This window comes from Eretmochelys imbricata, chromosome 1, assembly GCF_965152235.1.
Source record: "Eretmochelys imbricata isolate rEreImb1 chromosome 1, rEreImb1.hap1, whole genome shotgun sequence".
NCBI lineage: Eukaryota > Metazoa > Chordata > Testudines > Cheloniidae > Eretmochelys > Eretmochelys imbricata.
The window spans coordinates 57,281,901-57,301,488 of record NC_135572.1 but is presented as its reverse complement, the minus strand read 5'-3'; the positions used below and the strand labels follow the sequence as shown (position 1 = coordinate 57,301,488).

Below are 19,588 nucleotides of genomic sequence, written 5' to 3'. Positions count from 1 at the left end.
CAGCAAAAAAACTGGATAGGCAGTCAGTTAAGACATAGCAGGCCATAGTTATGCGAGATTGGTCAAAGCAGGTACAATAGTTGAACTTTTATTTAACAGACCCATCCTTGTCACTAAAATATTAGTCTGTGTCCAAACATGCCAAGCAATCCATATTTTCAAATTAGTTTTAAAAACCCAGATTAAATCAGATTATATAATTAAACGGTGTGTAGTTTAATAAAGTTTCAAAATCATCTGAACTCTATTGTCCCAAGTAAGTTTTTATTTAAAAAAACGGGGGGGGGGGGGTACTTGGTTGAGGGGAGACACCAAGTTTTGAAATATCTTTAAAAGAGCCGCACTACTAGAAAGTGTGGGAACCACGGGCCTAGAGCAGTAATTCATAAAACTGTGTTAAGTCCAGACTCAGATGAATGAAAAAACAGCTCCATAATACCCAAGTGCACAACGTTGGTTTTTTTTGTTTGTTTGTTTTTTTGGGGGGAGGAGGTGTTTGTTTTTTAAACAGTTGCAGGAGTTTAATTTTTCTTCAGAATAGGCTAGCCTGCCATACAGCTCAGAAGGCTGTGTATGTCTTACTGGACTGGGCACAATGAGACAATGAATATACACAAACTAAATAAGAACTAAATTTAAGAATAAAATACTCCCACACACCACACTAGTCTTCCATTTTCTATACTCAGTTGAAGCATTTCATGTTCTCTGCAAGCCAAATGCACAGAACACCTTAAAGTTTGTAAACTTTAATAAATCAGAGGTAGGGCACAAAGACTAAAGTGAAGATCCTCTTATAAAGCAGGAAATAGCCCAAAATTACATCAGTTCAACTAATATTTTCAATCAGTGTTGACTGTTATATTATACTACATTACTAATACAAATTGGCATGGGTACATCCTTTTATTCGTAATTAAATAGAGCACAAAGAAAACTAATGTATTGCAAGTGAAGACTTTTTACAATGTGAGGTAAAGTTTCTATTTGTGGTAGATTAGAAGCACTGCTACACTGAACAACAGGAGATACGGGCCAACTCTGCCACTTCTGCATTGAAAGAACACTGTCACCACTAGCTTTTACCTTTTCCCAATTTAGGAGATATTTACATAGAAGTGCCCCCCCCGCCCCGCCCCTAACCAGCAATAGTATGTCTTTTGGATGGTTAAATATGATAGTTCACATGATAAAGAGACGAACATGCATCAGTTCTAGGATCTTTGTTTGCATTCTAAATTGTGTCTTAAGGGAAAATTCTCAGTTTGATCTCTGTTCAAACTCCAAAGAGATACATTTAAGTAAGATGTTTAACGTTCACAGCATTGTGCTCAGATGTTAGCAATAAAAGTCTTATAGGCAGTTTGTTTCTTAAAGAAGCAGATGACTCTTATGCAATTATTCCACAATGAACATAGTGTGTTAATTGCCACGCAGTATCTTATTCACAGCAGTTGAAACATCTGTTTCTGAAAAGAAATGCAGCAGACGCTAGCCTGAATTTCCTTTACAGTGCTTATATTTGAACCAGGTAACCCAGGATTTAAAACCCATGAACAGGAAACAGTTAAATGATTTTTCCCTCACTTCAAGGACTTACCAATGTTGGAGAATTTTGATCTGGCCAAAAGGATTCCGGAACAGGCCAATGGCCTATGGGAACTCCAGTTTTAGGGTTTGGTCTGACATAGATAAGTTTGTGACAGCTGTGCCAAGGTTGGGGTCCAAAAGACCTAGCTATATCCATCTGTCCATCTATAAAAAAAAAATTACCTCCATAACTCTATATTTAATTATATAGTATTTCAAATTATTTAAACACTTTAAATGGAGTGTGCAAGGATTTTTATACACCTTAAGAGGGATATCCTTAAAAGTATATTAGAAACCACAACAATAGTATATACCAGTTTCCAAGTAATTTTTAGCATTTCCAGCAGGAATGCTAACTAATTTAGAGTTGAGTAACACTGTTGAATGCTTACTGAATGGGAGTCTGAAAAAAAAACAGTTCTATTATCTGATGTACTTTCAGAACTCAATTGAAGTGTCCTTTCCTTATCACAAATACTAGACGAATCAAATATTTTCCTGGTGCATGAAGATGACACGAATGAACTTTTAATATACAACATTTCAGAGTTAGAAAAAAGCTAGTATTTTCCATGAACTTGTTCTAGAAGAAGTAGGCAAGTTATTCATATTTAGAACAAAAAAGGAGTAAAGCTACAGAAATTTAAACCACTCAAGAATGTGGTCATATTATTACATTAGAAAGGAACAATGGTGTCTAACACTGTAGTGCTTCTTTCAAATTAAACTATGTACATTTCTGGCTATTGTTAAATTTGAATACCAAATGCAAATCCAATTGGTTATAGAAGTATGTAGAATTTTTCAAATACCTTCAATCGGTGAAGGATCTGGTCCAGATTTTTCAAAATTTATTACTACTCCACTTTGCACTTTTTGAACCAATGACTCAAGACACTGATTCAGCATTTTTGGAGAACACACACAATATGAGCGACCTAGAATGAAAGAAAAAGTCTCAAGACCAAGTCTACTATTTTATATTTCTCCCTTCACCTTTGAAATTTTTTCAGACTAATCCATTTAATAGAAGTCTAGCTATAATGCATTTAATTTAAGACATCTACCATCCTCTCCCAATGTAACAAGTATTCTAAAAGTGACAGTATGCTGCATGTTTATTACATTCTCAAAATTATTTTGCCCATGCAAGCAGGTATTTTTGTTTATAAAGCAGTGGCCATTCAGAGAACACCAGATATCAACATCTACCAGGTTATGATATTTGAGGAGCTGCAGTTATATACTATTCTGAAGTACCCTGTATAAAGAAATAGTGTAGTACCTCAGATACTATGTTAGTGGATTATTGTTAGCAAATATCTTATTGGTAACTACTGTATAACCAACCACATAGTAATTAGAAAAATAAAAAAAGTATCAAACTATACAATTACTTAAAGTAACAAGTTTTGTGTGTACAGAATAGAAGATGTCTTCATAGATTATGATAGGTTTCAGAGTAGCAGCCGTGTTAGTCACTAAATAAATTTGTTAGTCACTAAGGTGCCACGAGTCCTCCTTTTCTTTTTGCTTCATAGATTATGTTTGTCAATATAAGTAAGGATTGTGTTGTCAATGTAAGAAAATGAGCCAAATGACAAATAATGCCCTGCTGTGCTCTGTGTATCAATGTCTCAAAGCTATAAAAAGAGTACTTCTATTACTTCCTGATGGGGAACCTGAGGTATTGCCCTAATACTGTTAAGTATTGCACTGAATCCTTTAAAAAGGTATAGTGCAACTAGAGCATTTTAACAGAACATAAAATCATACAAGATACCAATGGAAAGAGACTTATAAAGTCATGCAGTCCACATCAATGCAGGATTGTCTCCTACACTATATTTTAAGTCTGTTTTCCCAAGGGGGTGTCCTAAGTTCCCTGTAAGCTGTACAGCCGTGCAGCAGGCTATCAAGGGTCCTGCACGTGTGGAGAGGTGCCCCCTCCCCCAGCCCGCCACAGAGAGGAGCTCCTTCTCCAGCCTGGCCCAGCCCAGCCCGGCCAGAGCTGCCAGGGAGAGGAGCCCCTCTCTCTGGCCCAGCCCAACCAAGCTGGAACTGCCGCAGCCAGGGAGAGGCCCCTCTCACCTGGCCCCAAGCTGCTGTGGCAAGAGAGGGCTGGGGGAGTCCTCTCTCCCCACCGCAGCCCCGGGGCAGCCTGCACCCCAAACCCCTCATCCCTGGCCCCACCACAGAGCCTTCACCCCAAGCCGGAGCTCTCACCCCCTGCACCCAACACTCTGCCCCAGCCCTGAGCACCCTCACACATCCCTGATCCCTTGCCCCAGCCCAGAGCCCACACCGCCCCACTCCCCAACCCTCTGACCTAACCCTGAGCCCCCTCCCATACCCCAATCCTCTCATCCCCAGCCCTACCCCAGAACCCGCACCTTACCCCTCTGCCCCAGCCCTGAGCCCCCTCCCACACTCTGAACCCCTCAGCCCCACCCCCACCACACATCACCTCCATATTGGTGCACATAACAAAATTAATTCCACACATGGATGTAAAAAATTAGAGGGAACACTGATGCATCCATAACTTCCCTTGGTAGACACTGCACAGCCCAATACATCTGTAAATGTTTTTCCTTCCATAATTGCATCTTATTACTCCTAGTTATACCTCCGTGTATCACTATGTATTGTCTCTTCTACTTTCGAGATTATGCCTATCAAGTATTTTTAGACTTATGTCCCCTCTTAGTCATCCCTTAGCCAAGTTGCTGACATTCAGCTCTTTTAATTCTTAATCAAGAAACTAGAAGGAAGAACAAGAAACTTTGCTGATCTAGTTATGGAGAAATATATAAACAAGTTACAAAGAAAACATATGTTACTTCATTGAAGCAGCAAGAGAGTCTATTAAATGATTTCATTAATGAAGTTCTGCACGCATCTTGGTAACAACTAAGAAACATACTTCATTTTAACTTTATTGCCTTTTACATTTTAAGGATTTTTTCCTTGTTAACTTAAGGTCTCTACTGAACTCTTGGAATGTGAGCTCCCCCTTGTGGCACACTTCAACACCTTTTAAATGGCCCAAAAAGCCTTTTTAATCCAGTGGTTGAGGCATCTGCTTTACATTCTGAGAAGTGTGGGGATCACATCTACTTGAAGTTTCTTTAAATTCTTTCCTTTTCTCCCTCTTCTCCCACCCCAATTACTATCAAAAGGATCTTTTTTCTTTTTTAATACTTGGTGTGTGCTCATGGTACTCTACAGACAAGACTTAACTTCTAGACTGTATCAGAGAAGTTTACAATCTAAATGAGAGATAACCATGAGAGATTACAAAAGAACACGAGAGGCAGTGGAGGAAAAGGGAAAGTGCAGACATTTGTCCAAAAATGTTCTTCATTTAAGAAATATTTAAAAGCTCTCAAAAGAAAACACACCCCATGGCCTTCAAATGCTAGCATGTCCAGTGCCAGCAAACTGAACACAATCTCACTACCTAACAGATTTCATGATTCTTAAGAATTCTGGCTGAGTGTCTAAACTACAAAGTATATTTTCCCCCTTCTAGTCAAAATTGCTGAAGAAAGCAAATGCACATCCTTTCAAGACTATTAGCAGATGAATTTATTTGTAATGTTACTACTTGTGTCCTAAGAAAGCTGTAACACGTAGCCCCATTGTGCCCACGGTTTTAAAGAGATTAAACAAAGGAGTCAAATTTTCAAACACTATCTAATACAACTGAGCTATATGCTAGATCACTTTTCTGAAAGATCTACTTTGTCAAGTGAAGCTACGGCACTCACCTCCTGTGACTTCACACATAGGTGTAATTGCTGAGTCATCAACAGGCACACCTGCTATCTGCTCTGATTCTGGAGTTGTGATGCCAGGCAAACGCAGAACTAAAGCAAACAGTCTCTGATCCCAACGAAAAGGTTCCTTAGTCAATTCACTTCCAGGTAAAGGAGAATTGAGAGGTAAATGGAGCTGAAAAGAAAAATATTTAAACTTTTTCTTCACAAAACAGTGAATTCAAAATTCTAGTAGCTACATGACTGCAATTTATTGTACAGGTCAACCACATGGATATGTAACCCAGAGAAGCTTACAATATAAAACATAGTAGATTTTTTATGTCTAATAAATATGAGCGATCCATAATTCAGTCAACACTGTACATAAACTCATTTCACAGCAATATGAAGTTCTGAAGATGTACATTTACTTTTAAGTTCTTTAAACTTGTTTTATTTTAGAATCCTGCAAGCAGAACTGCATTACTGCAATGTTCTTTCCACAGCAATATTAAAATCTCATTTGCCTAAAGCGTACTAAATTAAAGTTTGTTTTTGGTAAGCACCGAAAGGATCCAGGCTCATTTCAGAAAGTCTGTTTCTTTGCATTCATCTTCAATATAAAATGCACCAATGAATGAAATTATCAACTAAGTGGAAGACCAGAGTATTGGTGGGTATGATGATCCTGCAAAAGAAAAATTTCAGTGCCATCGGTATCAAAATCTAGCACTAATGATAAATCAAGTCTCTGTTACAGGCCTTCTAGCTTCCACAGCAGCTTAACTGAAGAGTAGATCCTGCTCATCTTTATCCTTTGCCAATTTCTGGGGTTCATTTGGTGATTATACCATCAGAACTAAAAGTCAAAAGACTTAACTTGATAAGAGTTGCAATTTTTATGACAATATCACTTTTAATGTCACACACAATGAGCAATTTAAAGAAGTGATTGAAGCACTTCACCTTGGATATACTACAGACAGATTTAAACTTTTAGGTCCACCATGACATGGTACAGAAAGAGAAAAATAAAAAGATTTAAATTAATATTTACGTAAAATGACCCATTTCATGTTCACCCAAGGACATCACAATGTCTAACAAGCACCCATACAGGGAAAAATGCCTTCCTACTGCATGCTGTTGACTCAACATCTGAAGAGAACTATGAAGAACTTTTAAGCTGCTAACAATGCCATCCAAGAATAGAGTCTTCCCCATTTTATTTTCATTGTCTGAAGAAAGGACAAAGAAGTTACTCACCTTATGCAGTAACAGTGGTTCTTCAAGATGTGTCCCCCCTATGGGTGCTCCACTTTAGGTATGCTTGTGTCCCTGTGCTGCTGATGGGAGAACTTTGGTAGCAGTGTCCATTGGGCCCGCACATGTGGTCTTTTCTCGTGCTGTGCCATGAGACTAGCCAGCGCATGCAGGCTAACCCTCCCCATTTCCTTCTCTACTGCACAGAACACAAGAACTAGAGGGAAGGAGGATGGGTTGTGGAGCACTCATAGAAACACTGGTCTCAAAGAACCATCATTACTGGACAAGGTGAATAATTTCTTCTTCCAGTAGCGTCCCTATGGGTGTTCCACTGTAGGTGACTCCCAAGCAGTATCCTTTCTGGAGGGTCAGAACTTCAGAGTTGAGTCTATTACAGATGACAGCACCATGGAGCAGAAGATGGCATCAAAGGCAGAGTCCCCAGCGATGGCACAGTGATCTGCAAAAGTGTGGACTGATGCTCATGTTGTCGCTCTCCAGATCTCTAAGATAATGACATCCTTGAAGGAGGCAACGGATGAGGAGATTGACCTTGTTGAGTGTGTATGAATGGCATCTGGAGGGGTCATATGATGAACTTGGGTAACAATGTCTGATACAGTTCGAGACCCACTTGGAAAGTCTTTGGGCTGATATTGCTGAGCCTTTGGAACTTTCCGTTGTGCAGAGGAAAAGCCTAGGGGAGTTCCTGAAGATCTTTGTCTTGTCCAGGTAGAAGGCCAGGGCTCTCCTGACATCCAGGTACACAATATAGCCTCCCTGTTGTCTTGATGAGGCTTGGAGTTGAAGATTGGAAGGTGAATCAACTGATTCATGTGAAAGTAGGAGGTTACCTTAGGGATGAATTTTGGATGCAGTCTGAGCATAATCTTATCCGGAAGAATACCATGTAGGGAGGATGTGCCATCAGAGCTGCTATCTCTCCTATTCTCCTGGTCAAGAAAATCATTACCAGGAACGCTACTACCAGGATAGGTATGTTAGTGAACAGGTGTCCATGGTTCAAAGGGGAGCCTAGTCAGTCCTTTCAGTACAAGGTTCAGGTCCCATGTGGTGACAGGAAGCTGAAGTTGAGGGAATAAGTTTACTATGTCACTGAGGAACCTTTTTGTAGTTGGGTGTGACAGTTCAGAGTACTCCCCTACAGGTTGGTGAAAGGCTGTAATAGCCACTAGGTGGACGCTGAGAGAGCTTAGAGATAGTCCGAACCGTTTTAGGACTAAAGCATAGTCTAGGATATGTAAAAGAACTGCAGACGCTGGGAAGCTTCATTGGGACATGCACCAAATCTGAAACCTGGACCATTTCTGCAGGTAAGTGCGTCATGTCTCTTGAACAGAAGCTTTCTAGGTGTTGGAACCAAACAGGAGCCATGCTTTGAAGCACAGAATTCCCAGTTTGGAATGTAGAGTACGTCCTTTGCTCTGTGAGAGGAGGTGCGGAATGGCCAGGAGAGAGATCAGCAGACATGTTGCAAGCTGAGAGAGGTAAGGGTACCACATCTGTCTCAGCCAAGTAGAAACACGCAATGACACGAGCGCCATCCCTTTTAATTTTCAGCAGGACCTTCGACAGTAGGGGAAATGGAGGGAACATGTAGAAACGGTCCCTGTCCCAGAGGAGGAGGAGAGCATCAACTAAGGAATGTTATCCCATCTCCGGTCTGGAGCAGTTGCATCACACTAAGCAGTTGTATAGCCAGAGGAGGAATATGGATGTGCCCCTCTCCTATGACTATGAAAGAGCAGGATCAATGGCCCATTGCAGAGGGGGGGCATTTAGGGGTAATGTATATGGGGTACGGTGTATTCTGTTGGGAATGTATGCAATCCTCCAATATAACAGTAGGAGGCAAAATCCTTCCAGTGTATGACCAAATTATGAACTTCTATAAACTGCCACCTGGACTATGGTGCACCAATGGATCAGTGGACTTAATCGTCGTAAACAATCGAACTAGCACCTACTATCCCATACCGTACCAGGTAGTTGAATTGGTTTGGACAATACCAAATTTCACTGTGGATATTCAATGGACACACAAAATGGACAAAAGTACACAAAAGATTACAAGAGCAACTTGCTGCAAGCACCAACAGTTGGCCACACTTACAATACACACTACAGGATGGTGCTGACAAAATTTTAACCTTATCAAAGGAAGAGAAGCAGTGTTTTTGGTGGTGGCCAGGATGCTGGATCATACTGCAGTGGTCAGGACTCTTGGTGTTGCCGTGGATTATCATAGCAGCTGGTGTATTGTTAACTATATGTGTGTTACATTGCATATGGAAACAATCAAGGGGGGCACAACCCCCTAGAGAACAGCCACTAATTATAACCTGTAAGTAATGTAGTAAGCCCCTGTAGTGTACTAGACAACCCGGACCCAACCTTCTCCCACTATACTGGAAAGTCTGGAACACTAGTTGGAATAGGTGTAGTATGACCGTACGAGAGAAGGTGCAGTGCATGGTACTACACAAGGGGCAGTGGGACAGATGGAACATCGACACTTTCCACCTTGATGCTTGGCCCTGTCAGAAAGTGTGTTGCCATATGTCCTATGCTTTTCCAGGGATACCTGGGCAGGAGGATCCCAAAAGAAAAAAAAGGGGTAGAGTGTTAGGATATAGATATTCAGGCCTGTCTGTAAAGACCTATACTCTAAGAATGTAGGTATATGTTTATCATTTAGCTAGTAATAGCGGTATACAAGAAAGAATCTGTGTAAGGGCCTTCTCACACTGTGACAGTCTGAGGCCCTGTTCTTAGGCCAATGCCTTTGGCTAAGCAGCAGAGGCAGCCATAAGCTGGGAAGCGTACGGTCACATCCTCACATTCCAAACTAGTCAATATGGGGCTGTTAGGAAGGTGATCCGATCTATCACCTCCAGACAAAGGGAAGAGCCTAGAAGATGTAAAAGGAAATTTAGGTAGATAGTTTTCTGTCTGGTAAGAACTCACTTATCAATAGACACAGCTGGGAAACCCTTATGTCTTTATAGATGTAATTGTGAAATCCTCACTTCTGTATTGTTTTGTCATTATAGTTCCCACTTTGCTATTGTTTATTGGCATGGTCTCTCTCTGGTTCTGTGATTGTTTCTGTCTGCTGTATAATTAATTTTGCTGGGTGTAAACCAATTAAGGTGGTGGGATATAATTGGTTCGCTAATCATGTTACAATATGTTAGGATTGGTTAGTTAAATTTCAGTAGAATGATTGGTTAAGGTATAGCTAAGAATATTACTATATAAATTAGGGGCAAACAGGAAGTAAGTTGGGATTCGAAAATAAGGAAAAAGGAACTTGGATTTAAGCTTGCTGAAAGTTCACCCCAACAAACATTGAATTGTTTGCACCTTCGGACTTCGGGTATTGTTGCTCTCTGTTCATGTGAGAAGGACCAGGGAAGTGGGAGAGTGAAGGAATAAGCTCTAACAGAGAGCATCAACTAAGGAATGTTATCCCATCTCCGGTCTGGACACTTCTTGTTCAGCTGAATGGCGAACAAATCTGTAGACAGTGTCCCCCATTATCTGAATAGGTCATGAAGTACCTAAGCATCTCCCACTCATGTTCGTGTGGGAATTTGCAACTGAGACTGTCCACTACCGAGTTTTGTGTACCCGGAGGTACACTGCAGACAGTGTAATGTTGTGTGAGATTTCCAATTCTATAATCTCATTGCTTTCTGCACAAAGAAAGGTGATCTGGCTCCCCTTTGCCCATTGATGTAGTACATACAGGCAACGTTGTCTCAGGATATGTGTGTGTGTGTGTGTGTGTGTGCGCGCGAGAGAGAGAGATCAGCAGGAGGAAATGGGTACAGGCATTTCTAACCACTCTCAGCTTGAGGAGATTGATGTGGAGGGATATCTCGGAGGGCGACCATTTGCCTTGTGTCATGAGGCCATTTAGGTGCACGCCCCAACCTATGAATGACGTGTCAGTGGCGAGGAGCAATGATTGTGATGTTTTCAAGAAGGGGATTCCTTTGTAAACAATGCCTGGGTCCTTCCACCAGTTTAAGGAGTTTTTGATCCTGGTGGGTAGTGACAACCTGTCCTTGTTCACTCTGTAAACCAAACCATATTTGGAGGCATTGCATGGGAAGCCTGGTATGAGGTATCACCGCCGTGCCCCTACCATATGTCCCAAGAACTGGAGGCAAAGCCTGACCAGTATTTGTGGGCTGCTCTGAAAGATGTCTATGAGTAAGACTAAGGATAGGAACCTGTACTGAAGTAAGACAGCTTTGGCCTCTAACATGTCGAGGTCAGCCCCTATGAATTCCAGGTATTGCACTGGAGTGAGGGTTGACATCTTGGGTGCTGCTCTGTAGACCCAGCTCTACAAACAAATGTATTGTAGTGTCGGTGACTTGGTGAGCTTCCCGGAGAGATCGGGTCCGAGGAGACAATCGTCCAGGTATGGATAAATCATTACCCCTTGAGAGCATAAATGAGTGGCCACCACTGAGAGAACCTTGGAAAATACCCTCAGGGCTAATGATAGACCAAAGGGAAGCAGTCTGTTTTGGTAGTGGTCGTGTCCCAGAGTGAATCTGAGAAATTGTCTGTGAGCTGGTAGATTGAGATGCAAAAATAGATGTCCTAGAGTTTGAGGGCCAAAAACCAGTCTACCTGTTCCAATGCTGAATGATTGTCAATAAGGTGACCATCTTGAAATTTGAGCCTTGACAAACTTGTTGAGAGCTCTGAAGTCTAGTACGTGTCTCCAACCTCCCTTCCTTTTAGGTATTAGGAAATAACGAGAGTAGAACTCCATGCCTCACAGATGTTGAGGTACTGGTTCTATGGCTCCTAGCTGGAGGAAGTGACCTATCTTGCATCATAGTAAACTCTCATGAGAAGAGTCCCTGAAGAGGGACAAGGAAGGAGGTACGGAGGTAAGCTGGAGTATCCAGTTCAGACAGTCTCATCAGTTTGATGTTATGCAGTTCCAGGCACTGCAGAACACTGCCGATCAGTGGCCATATGGGTGTGGAACGATGGTTGGCTGTGTCAGCTGGGGGGGGGGAATAGTCTAACGGTGCCTCGACCTGCCCATCAAAAGTGGTGTTTAGATGTATAGGGCTGGGATGAAGATTGTGGGCCAGACGGTTTCTGTTTAGGAAATTTCCCTTTCTTTATTTGCATCTTACAGTGGAGCTGAGGTTGGTATTGAGACATGCATGTTCTATGCTGGGATTGCGGACTAAATCATCTCTTCTGTCCCACTGTATAGATACCAGTGACCGGAGGGTAGCCCTGGAATCCTTCAGGATATAAAGGGAGGTGGCAGTCTTCTCAGCAAAGAGCTTCGTGCCCTCAAAACAGAAGGTCCTCATCCACGGACTGCACCTTTATATGTGGTATCCTCTACTGTATTCTTGTAATGAGAACAACAGGCACCAATGCTCATTGACAAATCATATTAAAAAGGCAGGTAGGACAAAAAGTAGCCACATTTGCACTGCATGATCCAGAATCTTCTGGATTGGTATGGCCAGACGACTTGTTTAAACATAAGCAGCACTACAGTGCCATCCCTTGAGACTTCCATTATTAGACCAAGAACAGGATGGGAAAAATTATAGTGAATGCACTGAGAGATTTCACAAATGAGTGGTCTAGTAACAGAAAAGAAGTTACTTGTATCACCACCCTGAGTACAATCCTAAGGGAAGGACCTCATCCGGCTCAGCGTTTTCCCAATAACCCCTGAAATGTCAAGCAGAACAATAGTATTCTGATGCTATCAGTAGCAAATGTTGCAGAAGGAGCTGGTAACATGAGAAAATGTCTTCCTTTCATCAATGGACAAGAAGTGGTAGCCCATCTGCATGGGCAGTTCCTGTTCCACATCCCAGCATGAAACCTGACTGGAAAGGTCCAAGATCTCAGCAATGTACAGGAATAGTTGAAAACTACTTTCAAGAACTATTTGGTTAGTTTGCTCAGGAAAGAAAGATTGGATACTAGGTGGTAATTTGCTAGATCCAAAAAGGTACACAGGTGGCTTTCCTGATTATTGGCTGTGGTTGTCTGTCCAGAGTCAGGCCTTAAAAGCTCATGGCCCCTTAACAGCAGCTAGGCTGGGGTACTGCCCTTACTCAGAGGACGGTAGGAAAACAGAAATATGCAGACTGCTTAAAGTTAGCCTAGTAGTGATATTTAGACAAACTAATCACATCTGCATTGAAATAGACAGCTCAATTATAGAATGAACTGCCTACAGGATAGTGTCACTGTAGCCTTTGAAGAATTTTAAGAACATCTGGACTAACAGAATTACGGGAAGTCAAGAATAATCTCAAGGACCCTGAAGTAAACTTCACAATCAGATATATCAGGGTGATCTCCAATGCAGGAATCAACAATATCAGTATTTCTCTGGGAGGAAAGTTATGTGAGCACAATTGGAGCAGTACTAGACAACAGTAACTCCTCACTTAACATTGTAGTTATGTACCCGAAAAATGCTATTTTAAGTGAAACCATGTTAAGCGAATCCAATTTCCCCATAAGAATTGATGTAAATAGGTGGGGTTAGGTTCCAGGGAAATTTTTTTTTGCCACACAAGACTATACATATATATACACACACACACACACACACAGATTATAAATTTTAAACAAACAATTTAATGCTGTACACAGCAATGATGATTGTGAAGCTTGGTTGAAGTGGTGGAGTCAGAGGGTGAAAGAGCGTGGGATATTTCCCAGGGAATGCCTTGCTGCTAAATGATGAACTAGCACTTGGCTGAGCCCTCAAGGGTTAACACATTGTTGTTAATGTAGCCTCACACTCTACAAGGCAGCATGGAGGGAGGAGACACAATAGATGCAAGGCAGTGGCTGCAAACCCACATTATCCCATTGGAGCACACCACTCGTTCCAAAGTCCCGGGGGTTGCATGTATGTGTGACACATGGCAGTGGGGGGAGGGACACCTGAACTGCCCGGCAATTGATAGTCTGCTAGGCAGCTGCGGCACAGAGAACTTAGGGGAGCTGACAGCGGGGCTGCTGGTTCCAAGCCCCAACCAGCTGCAATGGCTGCTCTTCCTGCAAGCAGTTGACAAAGCAGGGGCTGTCAAACAACATTATAGGGGAGCACTGCGCAACTTTTAAACAAGCATGTTCTCTAATAGATCAGTGACGTAACAACGAAACAATGTTAACTGGGATGACGTTAAGTGAGGAGTTACTGTACCTCATTATTCATCACTCGAAGGGGGGGGAGGAGACAGACTAGTGCAAAGACATAAAAAAAGAAAACCCAAAACATCAAATACGCTGAAGCAGAAATGATCAAACTGAATTACAGACTACTTGCTAGTGGTCCACAGACAGCTGGCTTCGCACATTATGCAACCATGTCCTTTCTCCTACCCTGCTCCTTATCAACTTAAGTACATTAAAAGAAAGCTAAAAATATATTTCACACTTTCTTAATATCACTTTTCCATGAAAGCTCTTTCTCTAAATTGCCACAGGAATGTAATACAAGGAAAACAGGAGAAAAAGTCTGCACAATTACAGTTTGGAAGGGAAGTGGTCTGTAAAATAATCTCTATATTAAAATGTGATGCACCATACAAAAATGTTTGAGAACCTGTTCTAAGAAAAAAAAATCAAGAAAAAAGAAAACCCACTAGCACTGAAAGGGGCTCAGATATTAGCTTTTGCTTTTGAAAAGAGGGACCAGCCCGTAGCAATGTTTTTCTGTTTCAAGGCCTGTACAAAGAAGAAACCAGACCAGAACCATTGTATCAGTAAAGAACCCCTCACCATTCATCTGAGGCCTGGACTACACTAAGGGGGGGGGGAGGGGGGAATATTGATCTAAGTTATGCAACTTCAGCTACGTGAATAACATAGCTGAAATAGATGTACTTACATCGACTCACCACAGTGTCTTCACTGCAGTGAGTTGACTGCTGCCGCTCCCCCGCCTGGATCTCTTGCCAAGCTGGAGTACGGGAGTTGACGGGAGAGCACTCGGGGGTCGATTTATCGTGTCTAGACTAGACACAATAAATCGATCCCTGCTGGATTGATTGCTGCCCACCGATCCTGCGGGTAGTGTAGACATACCCTAAGATGTCTGACAATCTGACAAAGAGGATCTGACAATCAAAGCAGTTAGGAATAGTTGTAACTTCACAAGCAGGGAGGCTCATGCCATCTGGTGATGAAACAATTTATTGCCTCAGAGTTTTAGTTATGGTGACCTGTAAAGTTTATTGTGAGCATGGACCCAGTATTTTTTATCTTAAATATTCTAAGGTATAGGTGTGCATTTAATTTGAAGTTAACTCCTCTTTAGTACACCTTTTTGTTTTAAATTGTTAAGGGACATTCCAGAGCTCAGACAATAATGCTAAACAGACAGCTATAAAATCCAGAAGTAATCTCTTCTTCTGCACTTCACGTGTCCCAACCTGCTCTCTGGTTCATGGTTCCCATCCTTGGAAGATCACTACATTAAATCAGGTCCATACAAATTATGTATATTTACACTTTTTCAAGATGTATATGCTTCAGTACAATCCATTTATTCTGGTAAGTCCTTTAAAAAGCTATGTATACTCATTTGATAAGTGTGTCGAATATCCCAATTACCTTCAATAGAATGGTGTTCCATGTCTCTGCCAGTGTTTTAAATCAGATTGTGAAACTGGCAAACTGAGTATTTAGAAACTCTTCAAATCAGTTTAAAAACATATTCCTTAAAAATGCTCAAGTTTTTAGTGCTGAAAAGGCTTTCAAACCATTTCTAGCACAGTATGATTACACAAAAATGTCTCAAACTCAAGGAAACACAGTAAGTTTATCCCATATGTACATTTGAACATGTTTAAATAACTGGTAATCCTAACATATCAGCCTTCTATCAGAAAGTCTGGTACAGTAGATAAACAGTGATCAGACCTTACCTCATCCTGTATCCCACTTGTGGTAGTTAATTTACTCCCATCAGTAACTGTTATAATTATTGCTGGCTCCAGAAAAAAAGGGTTTCTTCCCTAAAAGAAAGTGTAATTACATTAGAAATGCTACGTTCAAATTTAAAAAGTTCTTGCTTAAACCCATAGTGATGCACCAAGGGCCTAATACACCACCCACTGAAGTCAAGGAAATATTCCCATTGACTTCAGAGGGTGATGGATTGGGGTCGTAGGTAGATGGTTTGGTTCCATGGCAATACTCTAGGCTATGAATAGGTTCCTCAACCTTTTTACACCTGCAATCCTAGAACCAATACATATGCTACCATACACCTAAAACAGGCATTTACATTTATTGACTATACATTTCATTAGGATGGATAAAAATCAATTATTTAAAAAAAAATCAAAAATCAGTTTTAATTTTAATCAGATTTATTTTATAAAATGCTTTGAGGAAAAAACCTATGTAAAGATAAAGATACATTATAGCTCAAAGATATCATGGAATAAGGATTACAAATTCTAATTCTATACATGAATATATTGTCTCATAGTAATGTTTAAGAAAAGTTTTGTACATGAGTTCCAATAGTTCATGGATTAGGGACCCAATCTTATGGGGTTCCACAGGCTTCTGTATAGATTATTTAGGTTAATCTTTCTATCTACCCAATGGGACTCAGTGCTCAGTCTAGAAGATATCATCAGAGATGCTTAGTTTTGCAGTTTTCAAACTGTGGATGTGTGTCTCCAGAGGTAACATGCTTGTTAACAGCAAAAATGTTAAAATAAAATATATAGAGGTGAGAAATAACAGATCTCAACTCTACTGTCCCTCTGCAGATTTGTGTACACACAGTCAATCCCTTACCTCTCTAAACGTGCCAAGTTTCAAAAAGTTCAATGAATAGAAGACTGTTGGGGGCAGACTAGATCTGGACAAGGAGAAGTCTGGAGATAAATGTGAGAAGCGACGGACATATGCTTGTTTTGTTAAAATATTATAAGTTTGCTGTTGAAGAAAAAAATCCAGAATACTTAACGTTGTTGTTTTAGTTAAATAAAACCATTTAAATACCTATCTGGTGATGTTCTCCTCCTAATACAGCATGGCAAGAAAATCCTCCAAATATTAATGATTAACCTGTTGAATTGGAGATAGTTCACCTCCCAATGACTTCATAAGTATCTGCTTCAATTACCTTTTGTAAATGAAATAACCAATCATTCATTTTCTGATATAGCAGTAAAACTATTGTGAAAAATTTTCAAAATAAACTTACTGTTTAAAAATATATAGTGTGTAACTTCTAAAAATGAAACATCTGAGTTGTGAAGAATGTGTATTAAGGTTATGACAACCAACAAGAATGCACTTTTATGTAGACATCCATGATTAAATCGAGTCTTCCTGACTAGTGATTTAAATCAATTTGATTTAAATCAAATCCACCCTGCATTTCAGAATGTCATATGTTAAATTAACAAAAAAATTTTAGCCTTTTTGAGAATTTCATTAATTGCACATATGCAAATACTAAATGTTCAGTAAATCCAATGGTGCAGCTGTTCACAAGTGGAACATTATCTTCATAACCAGAAGAGCTTGCAACTCCCTCCACTACTACCGATCAAAAATTAACATTTTCAGAATACTATAGGATCTCAAGAAAACATCTTCACAACCTAAAGGCTGATAACTTAATACTCTAGAAACAACAGGGTTACTTAGAACTGGGTGGTACCCAGTTATTTGGGTCACATTCCAACCAGAGTGATTTTCTCTCTCATGCATACACACACACACACTTGTTTCATTAACTATTTAAGTCTTCATAAACATTGACAAGCGTTCTACATCAGCGCCATTTAAGATACAGTGTCCAAAATTACAGAAGACATTTTGTGACCTCGTCTGTCAAAGTGGCTTGAAGGCCTTGGGGTCCAGTTCAACTCATCATTAAGCCCTGACAATCAGACCTACGTTGCCATTGGCACTTCCCATTTCCACCACGAACCTGCCAGGAACCTTCAAGAGGAGGATCTAGCCAGAGTGTTCCATCCATGCATGCGTCAATTCCGAGTGGGTTACTATAATTCACTATATCTGGGGTTGAAGATGGAATCCTGTGACAGAGCACCAGGAGCATATCTCTGTTCTTTCTTCTGTCTGATGGTTTCCAGTCTGCTTCTGTTAACAGGTATGAGAAACCTTTGGCTAGGTCTTCACTTAAAATATAGCATTTTAAGTGAAGACACTTACTGCAGCAACTGGAAAGGTTCTCCGATAGCTATAAGTAATTTACCTCCCGGCGAGGCGTAAGCTAGGTTGACAAAATCCAGAAGAATTTTTTTTCACACCCTTGAGAGACACATAGCTATGCTGAACAAACTTTTCAGTGCAGATCTGACCTTTAAGAACCATAACTGGGTCAGAATTCAGCTATATCAGTGACTACTTCTCCATCCATAATCCACCAAAACAGTTATGCTCCTTTGGACAAAATAGTTTACAAAACTCAGGTCAAAGCATGAGAGAAAGCACTCTTAGTCCAGGGATTTGGCTGTGCAGAGACATTCCAGATATTAGACATTTCCATAATCTGACCATTCAGAGCATGCTGCAAGACCCTCCTCTTTGATAAATCTTTCCCACCATAACCAGTATATAAAAAAAACTCTGCCTCTCACGAGCTCCCCCTTTCTCTGGCCAATGGTTCTTTCAGCAGGTCTTCAGCGACTCAGCCCTCCGGCCGAGCCGTATACACTGTCCCCCCTTCCAAGGTATACAGTCCCAAGTTCTTATCATGGCCCTGGTATGGGGCGATAGCTCTTAGGCTTCTTCCCAGAGGTCCTGCCTTCTTCAGACACCCAGCTGGGGCCCATCTCAGTACCCTCAGCTAGTATCCTTTTCAGCAGCCCTCCCTGGGCTCATTCTGCAACTAGACCAGCAGAGCCCATCTCGGTATTCTCGTCTGGTAGGGCCAAGTTCTGTGCTCAGTCTGCCCACACTGACCTTTTGATGGTCCCACTGCTCTTCTATCCAGCCAGTCACCCGGTCTTTCGCAGGCTTCCCTGGACTCGGTTTTGTCTGGTGAGCTCTGTGCAGTGAGCTGTCCGCGGTCCAGCTGTTCTTCTAGCCAGCCAGGCACCCAGTCCTCCCTCACTGAGCTCCACACAGCAACTGATGGCTCGGCTCTGCTGCTTGTCTTTTACTTGACCCTTCCGGCCCCTTATTGGTTGCTCCAAGAGCTCCTCTGACTGGCTGCTCCTCTGCAGCCACTCTAGGCTGCCTGGAGGACTTTTCACTGCTCTATTCTGGGGCAGGGTGATGCAGGGCCATGAGGCCTGCAGCAGGTGGCCTCCGGACCTAGTCCACCCAGCCACACTCCTGCAAGGGTTGATGACATTGAACTGGTCTACATTGATGCTCTATAATTTAGATGTTAGATATATTTCTTGGTAGTCAAAGACTATAGATTAATGCAACAGCTGCACTTCAGTTGTCTAGAAGACCACAGAACAAGGCTAAAGATGAGCTGAGTTCAAGACCCCACATACCTCATGCAACAGTTTCTAATATCATAAACACCTACAACACTCTGCCTTAAGGAATGGTGATATCATTTACAATGGGTAAATATTGGAAAAAGATTTCTGCTCAAAATATCTTTTTATTAAAATTTCTCAATTTTCTGACCAATTATAGAGGTCATCAACTCTTGAAGGAAACAGAGGAATCCTGATTTACCAGCTATGACTTTTCAATTCATCTGTAAGAAGGTAAGCAGGACAAGCAACTTTAAATCAAGTACTGTAGAAAAAATATATACACGTAAGTTATCAGAAGTTAGCAGTGGACTAAAAAGTTGTTTTTTCATGTAAATGGAAAGCTATACCAAACTATCTATTCCATGGATGTCTCGGTAGAATTTTATTTACCTTTCTAATAGTCTTTGTTTCCAATTTCAAAAC

At 41.1% G+C, this 19,588-nt stretch overlaps 1 protein-coding gene across 5 annotated transcripts in view; it reads right to left on the bottom strand.

Moving 5' to 3' along the window:
* INTS6 (integrator complex subunit 6) overlaps positions 1-19,588 on the bottom strand; it is a 76,180-nt gene that overhangs the window by 34,067 nt on the left and 22,525 nt on the right. For 4 of the 5 annotated variants that reach the window (XM_077810920.1, XM_077810926.1, XM_077810910.1 and 1 more), the window contains 4 exons: positions 15,599-15,688; positions 5,367-5,550; positions 2,406-2,531; positions 1,601-1,755 (listed from right to left, as the gene is read on the bottom strand). In XM_077810920.1, coding sequence (XP_077667046.1) covers positions 1,601-1,755; positions 2,406-2,531; positions 5,367-5,550; positions 15,599-15,688 — 555 coding nt within the window. Of the gene's footprint in view, positions 1-1,600; positions 1,756-2,405; positions 2,532-5,366; positions 5,551-15,598; positions 15,689-18,629; positions 18,648-19,588 lie in introns of those variants that run through there. The other variant, XM_077810944.1, reaches the window with a different exon arrangement.